The sequence below is a fragment of the Argentina anserina genome, chromosome 2 (genome assembly GCF_933775445.1).
Source record: "Argentina anserina chromosome 2, drPotAnse1.1, whole genome shotgun sequence".
NCBI classification, from domain to species: Eukaryota; Viridiplantae; Streptophyta; class Magnoliopsida; order Rosales; family Rosaceae; genus Argentina; species Argentina anserina.
The window spans coordinates 1,906,122-1,924,291 of record NC_065873.1 but is presented as its reverse complement, the minus strand read 5'-3'; the positions used below and the strand labels follow the sequence as shown (position 1 = coordinate 1,924,291).

The window sequence follows — 18,170 nt, the reverse complement described above, 5'->3', positions numbered from 1 at the left end:
AGCATGAGGGGTAACAGATGAGTACCTGAGTCTCATGAGTACCCGTATTATAAATGTATTTGGGTAAATAGATGGGTTGCCCGATTCTGATGAACACTTATATTTTCAGATATTATTAGACAACCAGATGGGTCGTCCTGTGACTCATGAGTACATTTATAATTAAATGTTTTCAGTATTTTTCTTTTGTATTTATATGCGAGTTATATTGTTGTTACTCATACGAACTGAAAGCTTACCGGGTTTGTGTTTACAATTCCGGTGCACCTATTCTATGGTGTATGAGATAGTTCTGCAGGTGTGGATTAGCAGAATTAGAAGGCTTTCGCTAAAGATTGTCGGAGATTTCTTTCTGCTGTTTGTGATGAGAATTGAGTGAATTATACATTTCCATTGATTGTGTATTATTCAAGTTGATTGAGACATGATATGGACTCAGTTTCGATACACTGCTATGATAAGATGATTTCAATATACTTAAGATTGTTTTAAAGTTTTCATGGTTTCGAATTCGAATTTTTATCATTCGAAATTCGGGGTCGTGACACTGCCAATGAGCTCATCAAGGCACCAACAACTTGGATGCTTCTTGCATTATGAAAGAATATAATGTAGGATCGATCTATTATAGTTAAGAAGTACTTCACGTCGAGCTGGCTCGAAGAGGATGCAGTAAGATCTCTAGCTATTTGTGACATTATAAATTCAACGTAGAGAAACCATAATCGTGTCTTACAAACTCTTGGGCTGCTGTTTAGAGTTTCCTATACCAGCTCTCAGCTCGTGGATGAAAATGCAACCTTAGGAGTCCTAAATACGATGAATGAGGTTTCCTTGATCACTTTAGATAAATATGGTTGTCGCAAGAGTGCTAGTGTATTTGGTGAGGCTAGCAATGAGAAAGAAAAATCTATGCGAAGAATCTTTAACCTGGAAACCTAGTCTAGATATCGCGAAGAAGCTTGCAAAGTAATGCTCTTACATATTGGTAAATACAATTACAGATCGACTACAAAGGGTAGAATGCGAACCACCTACTTATCATTGCAAGACTTTCTTCAGGTCTGTACTCTGGAGCTGTATGACCCCCTCCCTGCTTGAAGAAAAACTTGAGTAAACATTTTGTTCAAGCCAACTAATTAATGAGGAAAAAATTAAGTGCATGACGGTGCTTGCCTTTATAGTTGCAAATGTTAATTGGTACTTTTCATATGTATACTGCACTCTGTATCTGAAGGGAGGAAAACTTAATTAAGGCTTAAACTTAAATGAAAAATAACAAGAAAAAATAGGATATGTTAAAGATAAGCTGGGACGGATACCAACCCTGCAATTTGTCCATTCACAAACCAAGGTTTCCAACGACTATCAACTGTCAAGTTCAGAGATTCTATCCAAGCAACAGTACCCAAATATGGAATCACCATGTCATGATCACCACTGTTAACACATAAGTTTATGGTTGAGGCAAATTAGACAGATAAATTAAGGATATAACATATGTTGTGCAATGTATTATATGTATCTATGCACCTGTACACCAGAACTCTGTAGCCTTTTTTTATGAGGTTCTGATGATAAACCAGACTAGAAGAGACATCATATATATATGAATCTTGTAAGCTCCCATTGCATCTCGGCCAGTCCTTGATGGTTCCCTAATTGTGAAATTAGAAATCAAGAGCAATTATAAAGGTTAGAGCAATGTGAACTTGACATTACAAAAAATTCACAATCTGCTGATCAATTTACCTCCCGAACATGAAGAGCATCTTGAACAGTTTTATCATTTGCCCAAATACCAGAGAAACGATAAATGTAGCTCTACGTAAAACAATGGATATGTGATTAGGCACTTGGCTAAAGCTTTGTATTACAAGAAAGACAGACTGAAATGTTATCCTAATATATTTCAGAGGGAGACTTACTCGACACCAGGGTCTAGAAAGAGAAGGAAGAGAAATAAGATTCGTGGAGTCTTTACTGACATCGTCTGATTCCCACTCGGACCCTAAAGTACAAGCAGGTTCTAATATCTGGGGATTGTGTATGTCTGCGACACACTGCATATTCAAATGTAGATTCAAAACTTCTTGATTCCACATTCCCACACAACTTAAATAAATCAGTACTTCTACCACTCACCTCATTGTATTGATCTAGATCATCTACACATAATGCATTAGTTGGATCCACATCGACATACTCGCCATTACAATTTGTTTTCATTGACTTGCAAAAGCATGAGAAACAAACATGATTAGGAATGTAGTGTAAAAAACATTGTAGAGAATGCAAGAGCATAGAAATTAAACTCAGTACGTGAAACCTGTGTCCAAAACGAACTCGGGTCAAATTATTTATGATGCGATGATACAGAATTATTTTCAAAGCAAGAATCAAATCTCTAGATGCAGCCTAAAATAAAAAGTAAATTAATGTAAGTAGTGTTAGCATTTTGTACCTCGTATAGTTCATCTGATATGAGCGCTTTTCTGAAAGCAAATGGAATTCTATAGTTCAGGTCGGAAGTTAAGTTTGTTCCTGGATTACCCAGCACATATCCCTGCATCCAGTTTAAGAATATTTTTAAACTGTTAATTGCACACGTCTGAATCAGAAATTATTCAGAATCAAATCGTAAACAAAATTACTTGGATATTCATTGTTGGATGAAGTCCTTCGTCATTACCTACAACAGTTTCAAGAGCCGGAACTGATGAGCCAGAACAAGGAAACTAGTATTTGTCTCATAATATACTATGAGTAAGACATTCAATCACATTTTGTACGGACGGTGCATCCTATTACTTGTGTATTATTGGTAGCTAATAATAATGCTGAGTTGCTAACTAACTAAGGTGTAAATGTAAGAGTATTACCATCTGTTATTTCCTGAACAACAATAGGAACTATAATGCCGGAATAAGAATCTCCAGCAACATAGAGTGGATTTTCGATGAACTTGGGGTGATTTATTAGCCACTGCACCAGAACATTGAAGCACAAAATCGTAGCTAGAAATGAGAAGAGTACAACCACCATTCAAATAATGTCATTTCTTGGGGAATTTTCTTATGTACCTTGAGGTATGTGATACCCCAATTTATTGATTTAACAACAAATTTTTTGTCATTGTGATAAACATGGTGATGTTTTAGGTAAATATAGTTTTATTAGTTGTAATTATTTCACCCATAACATTTTATAATATTATGAACAAATAGCTGTGAATGTGGTAAATTTATTTAGTTATTTGTAAATATTAAAAAACATATTGTAATTTTGTTCTCAATATTGTAATTTAGTTCTAGAAAATTGTAATTTTAGTTCAAAAAGTTATAATTAAAGGTATGTTATACGTCAAAGTATTATAGATGACCTCTCATTTCTTAAAGCAATATATATCCAGGCGTTAGAAATATGGAAATGAAATACTCACCTTCCTGATAAATTCATAAGTCTCTGCACTTGATATTGTATCACTCATGTTGCTGTATCCTTCCCAAGTTTTTGCATATGAGTAACCAGTGCCCACAGGTGCATCTAAGAATATAATGTTGGCGACCTGAAATTTTTCAGTCCTTAAGTTTTGAATATCACAGATAATAACACAAACAGTTGGTGTGGGTAATGATAAGTTCGGACCTTTGTCCATGAGAATGGGTTCATCTTCAACTGTGGCTTGTGACCCGTGGAATTTGCATCAAATGATAGTGGACCTACAATAGTTTGTTCAGCACAACTCTAATTGGTTGATTGTATTTTTTAATTGATGTTGTAAGAAAATTAATCTCCGTAATCTTCCAGTGTATCATGTCCTAATTAGTATATGTTAGTTTAGTTAATGAATGATATATAATCCTTGTATCTACATGATATTCAATGTAATGCCTATATATAAAGTCTTCTTATTAATGAATAAAGATGATATTTCTTCATATTCAATGTGTATTATATTCTTCTGTAACACGTTATCAGTACGTAGTTCTAACCCTGAGTTCCTAAGTCTAGAACCCTAATTTCTGAAAAATTTATTTATGTCATGAAAACAATTTGACAGAAAAAGACGCAAAAAAAATTCCTTCTGTCATGAAAACATTTGATAGAAGAAGAAAATTTTCTGCTAAAAAAAAAACCATAATCGGTTTTGACCTAGGGCACCCAGAAATTTGCTTTGGGCACCCCGCTCCCTCCTCCGATCTGTGTTGATTGGATTTCCTACTTGCTCACAGTCGTCAGCCCGGCGCCTAGGACCCCATTGTCAAGGCCGCGACGCTGTTTCAGCTGCATACCAGGCCCGAGCCTCAAAACCATGGACGATTCCAGGCCAGTGAACCTGCGACGACCCTTCTTAAACCCAGATCTCTGACGCATCTCGACGATCGATATGTTGAGCCTCCCAGTCGTCGCCTGCACAGTTCGACGTTAGAACAGCGCCGCATGCCCTCGACCCGAATTCATTGACCTGACCCGGTTGGTCTTCTCCGACGGAACCACGACAAAGAGGTTTTTACCCCTCAGAAATTTGGTAAAAATAGGGGCATGGTAATTTTTCCCTAGGTAAAAACAATTATCATTACAGATACAATAATTTTATTTTAATTTTACTGTTTTTATTTATATGATGAATTTAAACTAACCATATGTTTTTATTTTGATGAAAATTATCACATGACGATACGAAATCGAACACCGAGAGTTATTTCGGGACGCATTCGTGGATTCAAGCATGATCGTGGAAATCAAACAAGAGAAACACTATAATACGCTGTTTATTTGGGAAACAAACAAGTATGATTTAAATTAACGTTGCTGCTTTCATGCAAATTTAAATTCCTCTGAATTTTGTTTTTCATTGGGGACTTTCAACCTCCCTTTCTTTTTCAACCTGATTCTTTCGCTTCTTGGGTGGTATACAAGGATATCATTCCCCAGGTACCGAGTTTTAGGAGTGGCTGGGAGTGCCGCTGTTATCATCCGTAGCCGTTGTGTGTAGCTACAATGTTTGAAAAAAATGGGACAAACATCGGTTTGCGACGGAAATTGTCGCTTATACCATTGGTTTGTGACGAAAATTGTTACTTATACCATTGTGACGGAATTTGTCACGGTTTATTGAATTGAGTTACGATAATTTGGGACTTGACCTCCAATTTAGTACTTGGAAGTTGTACATTGATACATAATGAATCTTCCCTCTTATTGGCATTTTCATGTTGGATGTGTTTATGCACCTAGTCCAGATTGATTTCTTTTGGTGCAACATCGTTTCATTGAAAGACAAAAACATTATGATCGAAATATACAAGAGTTAGATATGAGACGTTCATGAAACAAGACACTCATTATATGGAATAACATGAGAATATCTTCTCAGAATTACGGATTTTTAAAGCAATTATACATTGCGGTTATTTAATGAAAATAATGAAGCATAAATGCTTCGGTTAATAGTCTAAAAGACTAGAAATTAGTTATTCCCAAGTTTACTGTGACTAATGTTACTTAGTCTTTACAATTTTAAATTGGTTCATGGTCAAGATTTCAATCTAATTGTTGGCTATAAAATTATCATGTAGTTCAAGTAAACAAACATACGAGAATGTCTCGATGCATTTATGGTTTCATTACCAAAACCAATATGTTAATGTAATGTAACACATTACATATTACATGACACTACCTACATAAATCCACGGTTTTAATTGTGACATGAGATTGATGTCTTGTTATGACATGTTTCCACCTTGTTTTGGTGATGATTTGTAGTGTTACATGCTATGTAATGCACTCTATATTTCCACCATTCTAAAATATGATGATGTTTTCACAAGGTTCGAATTGAACTAACACATGAAACTTAGGGGAGTGACAAACTATAACAGGTTCGCGAACTACGGCCTTGGAAATTCACCAAGATGGTTCGTCTGCCACCCGGTTTACCCCTGCAAGACGTTAAAAAAAATTTGGCTGGAAAACTGGCCGGAAAAAGTCACCGGAGATGTCGTCGGAAAGTCACCGGAGCCACCGCTGCAGACCCCCCGCACACCCCCGCATGACCCATGTATGCACCCCTGCATGCCCCCACGCGGCCGTCCTACAGTCCCCCTGCAGTAGCCCTGCACGGCCCATGCAGGACCCTTGCAACACCCCCGCAGCCTTGCACGGCCCCCTGCAGTTCCCCCTGTAAGGCCTCTGCAGCTTCCTTGCATGGCGACATTGCAACCCCGCCTAGGCACCCCCGCCCAGGCCCTGCAGTGCTACTTTTTGTCTTTTGCCGATCATAGTTACTTGATCTAATGACAATGTGCTTACTCTTTGGCACATATAAGTTTCTCATATGTTAAAGAGTCATTGAGTGCATAGCTAAATGAAAGCTATTAATGGATTTAGTTTTAATCCATTTTGACTATGATGACGAGATCATCACATAGAATCAAGAGTGGTTTTGGTGCTCAAGTTTAATGCCTTACGACATCATAATTCTAGTCACATGCTTTTATGCATCAAGAGAGCAATTGAACCTATGAAATGGTTTTTGTCATAGTAGTTGTCTATGTTGATGAATTCACAATGATACCATATATAAAAATTGGTGAGACGATAAGCTACTTGACGATAATCCTTCTGCCAACATTATTTATCACTTACACACCCATTGCGAAAGAGTTCTTATGTATCACTTCTAATGATGTAGCGCATCTCATGAGTCAAAATAGTGTGAATTGTATTCTTTCACGATACTATGATTCAGAATAATGAATCAATGACTCGTTTAGGTTATTCTTTTGAGCAAAGATGTTTTACGGATCCATAATATTCCTCCAAAGTAATGGAGATGTGATCTATGCATTATCATGTACATAAGACTCCTCTATGATCCTTCATTGACTATGCTCAATCTCCAAGCCTATTCTTTAGCAAAATTTAGGAATGACATATACCCTCATAGACTAAAGAGAATGAGACATAAGATGAAAGCCGAAATTGGCTTATCATGATTCACTTTGAGGATAAAATATATTGTGGTGATACATATATCATGGTTAAACTCAAACCATAACACTTAGATGTTATGGAGCACCCAACACAATGACAAAAGTTGAAAAAGCTTTAAATTTCAGGATTTATAGATTGCAGACTTGTCATTGTGAGGACCGGTTCACCTACCTTTAGGTGGGCTATTGAGGTGCTACTTGCGGCCACTGATTCCTAACATCCAAGGCTACGTACTCACAAAATTTGAGCCAATTTGGATACCTGGAACATGGTAAACCGCTTGACACAAGTGGTCACTGACCTCCGGCGAGTATTCCGGCCGGTTCGGTACCTTTCCGACCGGTTTAGAAAGTGAGGCCGGTGGCATTGGATTCCCAACACCCGTGTTTTTACTTACTCATAAAATTTCGTAGCATTCGGGGTTCTGAAAGTCAGTGAACCATTCCCGTAAGTGTAAAACAGAGGTCCAGTATTGGTCGTTGATGTGCCTAGGCTTCCAACGAACTAACAATTCGAACCATAAGCACGGCTTGTAGCCTGTCTTGTTTTACGGTATCCATCTATACCACCATCATTGACGTTAAGGTTGTAACGATTCACATGTTAGTGTTTCAAATATAACAATATGCATGTTTGTTAACGGATTATGTTAACGGTTTATGTGCCAAATTACGCCTCCACAAGCGCATAATGATGGGTTATTTGATATTGAATTTTGTCTTTGAATAAGACATGAACTTCCACCTAAGTCTGCTTATATAACGACTTTAACATGTGTTAACGTAGTGATTACCAGATGGGTGGCTGATCACACGGTTAGTTATTAGTGAGTGTTAGTTTGACACAAGAAGTATAGTGGTTCACCTCCCTCTCTTGGGATAGGCTACGTCCACTTGAATCCACTAGAATAAGCAAATAGCCTTGAGTTATACAAGTAGTTATCCCCCATTCTAAGTGGGATGAGGGGTCCATTTTATAGGTGAGGAAACCACTCTCATTTACATATTCTTCAATGTGAGACAAGTGCCCCTCTAGGCTTACTATGGAGTCATCTTGATGAGGTCGGAAAGGTGACTTCCCGGTGGTGTCTTGATGAGTTCCGACTATCATTGGAAAGCTTGTACGACGATGTATGCTATGAATATCATGGTTGAGCCACATAGTGACTTGTAGATCCGCCTAGAGAGTGATGCTTATGCTCGGTAGCATGCCATACTAGTTTTGTGCTAGTAGGGGTGCCAACATGTCCCCCCGCAGTCCCTAAGTAAGAGGAACTTCTTGCTTGGGGAGTTTATCAATCAACATGTCACCGAGCATAAGTGTCCGGGCGGTGGCATACCCCTACCAGTCCCCGAACTCCTTAAGCAAGAATGGACTCTCAAACCTGCAAAACAAAGATAAAAGCATATGTGCACGAAGTATGTCTGTTGTCACAGATAGCATAACAATGTACGGGCGTGATGTGTGTTTGACACATGATGATGCGTGTGTATGTATGGTCCCGAATATGATATAGTACGCGAGTGTGTGTAAGTCCCCGAAACCCCTAGTCAACGAGGCGGTTTCGAGTGATATAGCCTATGTGTGCGGTGTGCTTAGGCGAAGTAGTCTTGCGTGATGGCGCTTTGGACTAATATGGCCGCTACGGGTGAGTGTGGCTTTTATATGCCAATATGGCCTTTGAAGGCTAGTGAGACCTCTATAGGCTAGTGCGTCCTATATTACAGTGTGCGTAGGACGACGTTGAGCCACTACGGTCGTAATGTGTCCAGCTTAGCGCAGAGTTTTGCGCGTAGGACGTCTGAGCGCTGACATAGAGCGTTGTGCATCCATCTTAGCGTAGTGACCTACGTGTAGGACATCTTTTGGACGTTGAATTAGAGCGTGGTGCGTCAATCATAGCGTAATAGGCTACGCGTATGACGTCTTTTTGGCGTTGACATTCGAGCGTAAAGCTACTATCGTAGCGTAGTGAGCTTTACGCGTAGGATGTCGATCCCTCTTGGGTGTAGTGCGTCCTCTGAGCGCAGTGTGCTTTGCGCGTAGGACGGCTTGAGCCCTCTTGGGCGTAATGCGCATATTTACGCGGCTTGAACCCTCTTGGGCGTAGTGTATCCATCCTAGCGTAGATAGGCGTTACTCGTAGGACATCTTGAGCCCTCTTAGGCATAGTGCATCCATCGTAGCGTAGATAAGTGTTACGCGTAGGACGTCTTTGAGCCCTCTTCGGTGTAGTGCGCGTATTTACGCAGCTTGAGCCCTCTTGGGCGTAGTGCATCCATCGTAACGTAGGTAAGCGTTACGCGTAGGACGTCTTGAGCCCTCTTGGGCATAGTGCGCGTATTTACACGGCTTGAGCCCTCTTGGGCGTAGTGCGCGTATTTACGCGGCTTGAGCCCTTTTGGACGTAGTGCATCTATCGTAGCGTAGGTAAGCGTTACGCGTAGGACGTCTTGAGCCCTCTTAGGCGTAGTGCGCGTATTTACGCGGCTTGAGCACTTTTAGGCGTAGTGCATCCATCATAGCGTAGATAAGCATTACGCGTAGGATGTCTTGAGCCCTCTTGGGCGTAGTGCGCGTATTTACGCGGCTTGAGCCCTTTTGGGCATAGTGCATCCATCGTAGCGTAGGTAAGCGTTACGCGTAGGACGTCTTGAGCCCTCTTAGGCGTAGTGCGCGTATTTACACGGCTTGAGCACTTTTTGGCGTAGTGCAACCATCATAGCGTAGATAAGCGTTACGCGTAGGATGTCTTGAGCCCTCTTAGGCGTAGTGCCCGTATTTACGCGGCTTGAGCCCTTTTGGGCGTAGTGCATCTATCATAGCGTAGGTAAGCGTTACACGTAGAACGTCTTGAGCCCTCTTAGGCGTAGTGCGCGTATTTACGTGGCTTGAGCCCTTTTGGGCGTAGTGCATCCATCATAGCGTAGATAAGCGTTACGCGTAGGACGTAGTCTCTCACTTTTTGGTGAGGAAAGAATTTATGATTTTGTGATGTCTGAGTGTTGTGTGATGAAACAGTCTGCATAAAGAATTTAATTGTTCTCCTGAACAATGGTTAGAAAAATTCCTAGTTTCATTAGCACAATCAAGTTGGACATTCAAGTGTGTGCGTCACACATTCTCTAAGCATATAAGATATGGCTAAGTGTCATTGCTAGCTAACTCTACAAAGTGTTGTAGGCAATGCGTGAAAACCATGCTGGCATGCATATCAAGTGCGGTATGTTGTAGGCATACTTTATAGTGTAATAAAATCATGTTAAGACATGGTAATAATCAACTCTACAGTATGAGTAGGGAGGCATAACATTTTACTTATCTTATGCCGATGTGGAGTGGAGTTGCGCTTTATGCAAGTACCAAAATCATTTTGGAGGTGTCCAAGCATGACGCTCCTTTGCGCGGGAATGATTGTAAGTAGCCGCTTTGGATTTGAGTGAGGAGATGTCCGGTTTGAAGAGATTTTCCTTTCAATTCTCTGTGTTATGGTAATGGTTGGTTGGCTTTGCCAGCAAGTCCGGTTGTGCCAATGATTTATTTTCTCTGGCGACTACGGAAGGCTGCGACGTCAACCGTGGAGCAGGACTATGAAAGCCGACTGTGGAGTTCCACCGTGGAACTATGGGAGCATCAGTCATGGGACTACGGGAGCAGCCGTGCACGTTGCTAGCAGTCGTGGGACTACGGGACTAGCCGTGCACCATGCTAGCAGTCGCGTACTACGCTAGCAGTCATGTACTACGCTAGCAGTCGTGGGACTACGGGACTAGCCGTGCACCGTGCTAGCAGTCGCGTACTACGCTAGCAGTCGTGAGACTACGGGACTAGCCGTGCACCGTGCTAGCAGTCACGTACTACGCTAGCAGTCATGTACTACGCTAGCAGTCGTGGGACTACGATAGCAATCTTACACCGTGCTAGCATTCACGTCTACTCTAGCAGGAGCGTGGAAGAACGTGACCGTGGAAGGCATGGACCACGGAAGGGTCAAAAATTTTTATTTTTTTTTTAAAATCTGACTGCGCCGTAGTGAGCGCATGGACTGTGGGGTGTGGGGGACCGTGGGAGGTCTGTTGGTGGGGAGCGACGAAGCTAATTGTCAGCTTCCCACATACGGCGCCAATGTTAACATAGTGATTACCAGATGAGTGGCTGATCACACGGTTAGTTATTAGTGAGTGTTAGTTTGACACAAGAAGTATAGTGGTTCACCTCCCTCTCTTGGGATATGCTACGGCCACTTGAATCCACTAGTATAAGAAAATAGCCTTGAGTTATACAAGTAGTTATCCCCCATTCTAAGTGGGATGAGGGGTCCATTTTATAGGTGAGGAAACCCCTCTCATTTACATATTCTTCAATGTGGGACAAGTGCCCTTCTCGGCTTACTATGGAGTCATCTTGATGAGGTCGGAAATGTGACTTCCCGATGGTGTCTTGGTTTGTTCCGACTATCATTGGAAAGCTTGTATGACGAGGTACACTATGAATATCATGGTTGAGCCACATAGTGACTTGTAGATCCGCCTAGAGAGTGATGCTTATGCTCGGTGACATGCCATACTAGCTCCGTGCTAGTAGGGGTACCAACAATAGGCGATCTCGTTTAGTCACTTTTGATGAGCCAGTCTCCCCGTCGTTAGGGAGAGAGAAGAACAAGTTTGTTCAAGTTCAACGACTTGGTTTTGTCGTGGTTTGTCCCATTATGCCTCATCATGTTCCTAATAGTCCTACAAAAGGAAGTGACGAGATTAGAGATACATGATGCAACTATGCATTTAAGGATTGATGTTCGACAAATGGACATGTAGTCACTCTTTGTCGGTTCGATAATACTTGCTGAATGCGAGTTATGGCACAACTTGATCTATAATTAATGATACTCACTCGTATGTTTTCTTGGATGATAGTTATCATTGAGGGACGCCTCAATGTCAATACTAATCCAAATGAGAGATCTTGAAGAATGACGTTGTTGAATGAGTTTGATGTCAAACTATACATACTTTGTTGAAGCAAAATTCCAACATTGTAGATTGGCCTAAATGGAAAGTGATATCTGGTAGTAATTGGGGGTATAGATCCACCCATGTCGCCGCCACAGCCTCCTGGAAAACCGTAGGATCCAGTTTTGATAAAGAGATAGGTCATTGGTCAGGTAATGCCAACACCGTAAATGTAAATCTTATCGATTATACCTTTGTTAGGCGTAGTGAGAAAGAGAAGAGTTTAGAATCACCTTATGGCACAAACTCTCTAGCAAAACGCCCTGAAATCAAATATGAGACGGCTTGTTCTCATAATACCTTGTCAGTTAGGTGGTTTCCAAAATAATTGAATTTGCAGCTTGTGGTCACAGATCATCTTTGTTGGGACTAAGTTAAAGAGATGTAGATAAAGATCCTAAATGGATTGATTTTCACCTAATTCAAGTGCCTGCAGACCACCGGGTGCAATAACTTGAGTAAGATAGGGATAATAAAATGAAGTGTGATGGACTCTTGATGAACTAAGAGCCAAAATGTTGCTTTCCGAAGCTCCTTGCTCAAAACTCAGGGCTCACCACCTTGACAATACAGGAGAATTCACTTCGAAGACTTTTTATTGCATAGCCGGGATTGGACATCCCCGTAACCCCATGTTCATTCTGCATTAATGGATAAGTATGAGCGACAATTAAGCAGTTAAAACTTATAGATAGGGCCCTTATTACGCGTAAGTAATTTACCCATAATTGTCTGGGGATATGCAATATTGCATGTAGCTGTACTTAGAATGAAAAGATCTTGAGAATACTAGGTCTCAAAAAGGGATGACCGTTATTGATGATGTCATTCATCGGTTGGCTAAAGGCAACAAGAACGTTAAACCAATGCCTACAAGTATTCTATGAATCAGTCGAAGTCATAAAAGACATGTTTCTGCCGTATGAGCGATGATAAGTTTTAAGAGATGAAACTCTCCACATTTAAGTACGATATGTGTATGCATGTACTTGTTGTAATATACATGACTCGAATCTCATTCGGTTTAAACTCATAAGGCCAAGATGATGGCTTAGTGCGCCCACACACATGTCAATACTTGATCACAATATGTTATGATATCAAATCCTATATCCCAACACAAAAGACACTTTGATTAAGCGATGTCAGAATCTGCCCAGATTCATAGGTCAACTTCCACAGGACTTATAGGGCAGCTCACTTGTTAGAAAATGGTAAATTTTGTACCATTGGAAAGCTCTATGTGTCTAATTTCTAGGAACAACAACCATTGTACCATATCTCTTATATTGAGTGAGTTATAGCTGTTTGGTAAAATATGACGGATTTGTCCGGAAACTACAACTGAGTCAACTTCGATGGAGCTTTGTGATCAGCTCAAAACGAACAAGGTTATGAACCATATATCACTGAAAAGCCACGAGTGTCTATTTTCTAGAACTATTTACGGTTTATCCATACCTATTGTATCGAATAAGTTATGACTGTTTAAGTACGTGAATGTCATACCACGTGTGAATCTATTTTTCATTGCAAACTCTTGTTTTGAGTTGTTATGCAATTGTCTTTCTTTTGATCCATGTACGGATAAGTGCACATGTTTGATTTAAGAATGTTTGGCGAGATTTGATATTCAAATCATTGACCCATTCTACTTTTGATGAATGTGAAGAGCATTTGTATACTCTATCTATCTAAACTCTCAGATTGAGTTACCGATCGGGGGGAGTTATTTTGTAGACTTCAGGGGGAGTCTATACCACATGTTATCTTCAATTGTAGTTAGTGCGTTGTGTTTTTTTCCCTTCAATCAAGTTTTTATTTTACCCAAGAAGTTTTTGTTTTATTTGGCAATGTTTTTACTGAGACGACGGTTATGCACCATGACACATTAGGATCGCGATACAAGGGGGAGTGTTGTAGGAGAATTACTCTCCGTAATCTTCCGGTGTATCTTGTCCTAATTAGTATAGATTAGTCTAGTTAAGGAATGATATATAATTCTTCTATCTACTGGATACTCAATGTACTGTCTATATATAAAACTTTCTTATTAATGAATAAAGATAAAACTTCTTCATATTCAATGTGTATTACATTCTTCGGTAACAATTGATAATATATATATATATATAGGTAATTTTATGGGTTTGAACGTGGTTGAAAGAAGTATAAAAGAAACATGAGTTTAACAATTTGAAGGGAACTAGCAGCAACTTGTCATTCCTCACTATAGGTAATCCCTCCCCACCCACCCACCCCCCACATATATGCCTGTGGAAACTACCCCCATCACAATTAATTTTCAGTCTGCCTCTTGGAGGACCTATCCAACGCTGAGGAGTTGCTCTCTCATCCTTAGGTGCATGAGTTCTGGGATGGCATGCATAAGAATCATGAAGAAACTTTATGGACCATGTGACAGCTCCCAAAGGATTAAAGACACCTCCCTTCCATGGCAATTTATTTCTCTCCTCCGAGATTGTCCACAGGCACACAAGAAAAATATCAACTACTTCACCTTTCTGTAGCTTGGGCACAACACTATCTACCCACTCCCAAATGTTAGGAGCTGGATGGTAACGGTCACTCAACCCCAGAGGACACATGACCAGAAACAAGCAATGACATTACAATTCTTGAAAGTATGAAGCTCTTAGTCTACCTCACCTCGACAAAACAAGCAGCTCCGATCATGAATAGGAACTTTCTTGGTCTCCAATAATGCTGCCCGAGTAGGTAGAATGTGTCTCAACAATCTCCATGTGAAGGCTTTAACCTTTGGAGGAACAGAGGCACCCCACACTTACTTCCAAACTCCCTGACTATGATTATGGCCACTTGAAGATGAAGCTTGATTTTACTAATGGTTTCTAGGTTCTCTAGGGTACGGTGTTTAAGCAGTAACTTGATTTCAACAGGCCATAATAAGGTGGGCTATTGTATAGTGAATGCCTCTTAATTTCTACCTATTAATGGATGGTTATTTATTAACAACATACATTGTAAATAAGACAAAATACTGGTCACTTCTCGTATTTTCAGAACCTCGACAGTTTACTATTTTGAATTTCAATTTCAATCAGTCACTCCTAATACTTTTAATTTTTTACTAATCAATCAATTCTGTCTATCTCTGGCCAAAATGTCGGTTAAATTCTTTTAACTATCTTCTAACTTCCTTAAATGCTCTTATGTGTTTTTATTTTATTTATTGAATTCTCTTGTCTTCTCTAGCATCTTTACTTGGCAAAAAAAATCAACATCACTATATCTACTCCGATTTTAGCCATACATAGAGGTATGCCCCAAGAGCCTGTTGCAAGCGAATAGTACTGAACCATACCCCTGGGGTAGTCATCAGGTTGATCCAAGAGAAGTCACGTACTCTCACAACCTTATAGTCATTCTTTACAGCATCATAACCCAAACCAAAGTGAGCTTAGGAAGGACGACATACTTTCTTATACGAGGGTTCCATAAAACAAAGTTGTCAATATCAAGGCATATATCATCAGAGAGGAGAAGCAGCCCATTACAAGTACCCCACAACACGAAAAAAGGGACTCTTCATCATAATCATTTCCTTAAGAGCAACATGAAACTCAATCTTACAATGCTCAGTAAAAGCAGTTTCATCAGAATGCAGGTAAGAGTCTTGTTTAAACCCGGAAATGGAAACTACTCCGTAAGACTCGGAAGTGCCTTCATCAGAGACATTGTGGAATAACAGCAGGTTTTGGTGATTGGAATTGAGAGTGCGGGTGAGGTGGGTACGGATCAAGATTGGGTCTTTGATGGTGGAGTTCCATGATTTAAAAACAGAGGTGAATCTGAGCAAGGATTTGATTGGCAGTCTGATGAGGATGTCGGGTATGAGTTCTTGAGGGAGAGATTGGAGCCAATTTGTGAAGAGATGAGAAATGGGCAGACAAAGCTTAGCGATGGATTGAGGGCTCAACACAGACTACCTCATAGCAGTCGTTCCAATCGCTGGCCACTGAATCCGTAGGCCGGAGGTTGATCATTCTCGTCCTTGATGGCGAACGGCGTCACCGTCAGGCCCCATGATATGCCAGAGTTATAGTGAGCGTCGGCTTTGATAGGGATGTGGAGTTCTCAGTCTTAAGAAAGAGGCCATTAAATAAAAACAAAGAGTAAGGCTATAATTGACATTTAACAGCGACTTAAATATTATTTTGGACGGACGTAGACGGAATTGATCCATTAGTTAAAAATTAAAAGTATTAGGAGGGTAACCGATTGAAATTGAAACTTAAATAAATAAATTGTCGAGATTCTAAAAATACGATGAGTGACCAGTATTTTGTCTTTGTTAATAATATGAGAGAACAAGGCTCCGAGACTAATATGTTTCTCTAGATGCATACCTAAATGTTTCTTAGGTCCTTGTAATTAATATGAGAGAACAAGGCTCCCAAACTTTGTAAATATGATATATAGTCTCTCTCTATAGTGAAATTTAATGTTTTTTAGGTCCTTGTAAATAATATGAGAGAACAAGGCTCCCAAACTTTGTAAAGATGATATACAGTCTCTCTCTAGAATGAAATTTTAATTTTTGTACACTTTTCGGTCAAAAATTTTCATCACAAATGATTTAATATTTAGGTATGCTATTAAAGATTATCTCTACAAAAGTTTCATCTAATTTAACAATGACTTGAGCTTTCAAAATAGAGATTTACACGAACGTTTCACGTTGAATAGTTTTAATTCGTTAATTGATTTAATATAATTTTAATACCTTAATGATAACCGAATTGGATGAAACTTTGTAGATATGATTTTTAATAACATACATAAATATTGAATCATTTGTGATGAAAATATTTAACTGAAAAATGTGCCAAAATTAAAATTTCATTATATAATTTCAAAATAAATATTCACTCTCAATAAAATAAACCATGTATCTCAGTTACGTACCTATATTTTCATAGACAAGAGCAGAGAACCCAGAACAACCAGGACCCCCAGTGAGCCAAAGCACAAGAGGGTCATACTCTGGGTGACCCTCGGATTCAATGAAGTAATAGAATAACTGCACATTATCCAAGTCACCAACTCCAACATACCTAAATCATGGAGGTAAAATTCTGATTAATATACGACGTCCATGATAAAGAGAGTACTGTAAGCTGATAGTAGATGAAACTAACACCAACCCGGTTTCAAGTTTGAAGGGGAGGTCGCCGGAGAAGCCTGGTAGAGTGTTGATGATGGAAGAAGATGAAACAACATTTAGGAAAACCACCAGAACAAGTACTTGTTTCAACATGGTGATGATCTTGATATACCTCTGATGAGTCTGATCTAGAAGTTCCTTCAATGTATGGCAATGGACACAAAGTTTGCTTTGATATATATATATATATATATATATATATATATATAATTTTTTTTTGCTACGGTCCGGTCAAATAGCTGTGTAGAACAGTAGGTGAAATGTTGTGCATGATGTATCAACATTCAGTCGTTTTTTTTTCTTGTCCTAGCTACATTATATATACAGTTCAGATCCTCGTGGCCATCTTTTATATCTCATTTTCTGTAATGAGAAGAAAGATATATTACGAATTGAAATGAGATATATATGTTCGTGGTTGTGACACGATATTGTATCTGAAACAACTATATCAGGTGAAGTGGTGAACGAGTTTCCCGTGGCAAAATTAAAGTTAATTTGTTAGTAGCCGGCCAAGTGGCCAACATACAAACTTAATTAATTAGTTCTAATAAATAGTTCGACTTAGAGAAATTATTATATATACCCGCCACATATTTCACGCGGTGTACCCTTAAATATTATTGGTATATTTTTTATTGTATTTATTTTTAATTGGTTACTTATATGTAAATAAATATTTGCAATTTTCACCGCGTATATGTTAATCATACCATGTTGTAATATGATTAACTGGATACATCATATAGCAGTGCCACGTGGTGTGACGGGTACACAGAATAATTAGTCGTCTGAACTGTCATGTAGTGTGTTGGGTACATATAATAATTACTCGTCTGACTTAATTACTACGTTGCACTGGAGGTCCGAACTCCGAAGTAAGTAATATTCCCTCTCCATAGTCATGTCGACAAGAGTGTTATATCACTTATGAGGAAATAATATATCGA

At 39.4% G+C, this 18,170-nt stretch overlaps 1 protein-coding gene across 1 annotated transcript; it reads right to left on the bottom strand.

Annotated features, from left to right (window-relative positions):
* Window positions 1–786: 786 nt before the first annotated feature.
* Window positions 787–17,327, bottom strand: LOC126785222 (serine carboxypeptidase-like 18). The gene is made up of 14 exons (XM_050510844.1): window positions 17,201–17,327; window positions 16,962–17,110; window positions 3,649–3,722; window positions 3,443–3,568; window positions 2,883–2,985; window positions 2,655–2,692; window positions 2,465–2,566; window positions 2,146–2,232; window positions 1,929–2,063; window positions 1,753–1,824; window positions 1,534–1,658; window positions 1,327–1,440; window positions 1,177–1,231; window positions 787–1,093 (listed from the first exon to the last, which is right to left on the bottom strand). The coding sequence occupies exons 1-14, from the start codon at window positions 17,311–17,313 to the stop codon at window positions 1,010–1,012; spliced, it is 1,377 nt and encodes a 458-aa protein (XP_050366801.1). The 5' UTR covers window positions 17,314–17,327; the 3' UTR covers window positions 787–1,009.
* Between the last annotated feature and the right edge of the window lie 843 nt (window positions 17,328–18,170).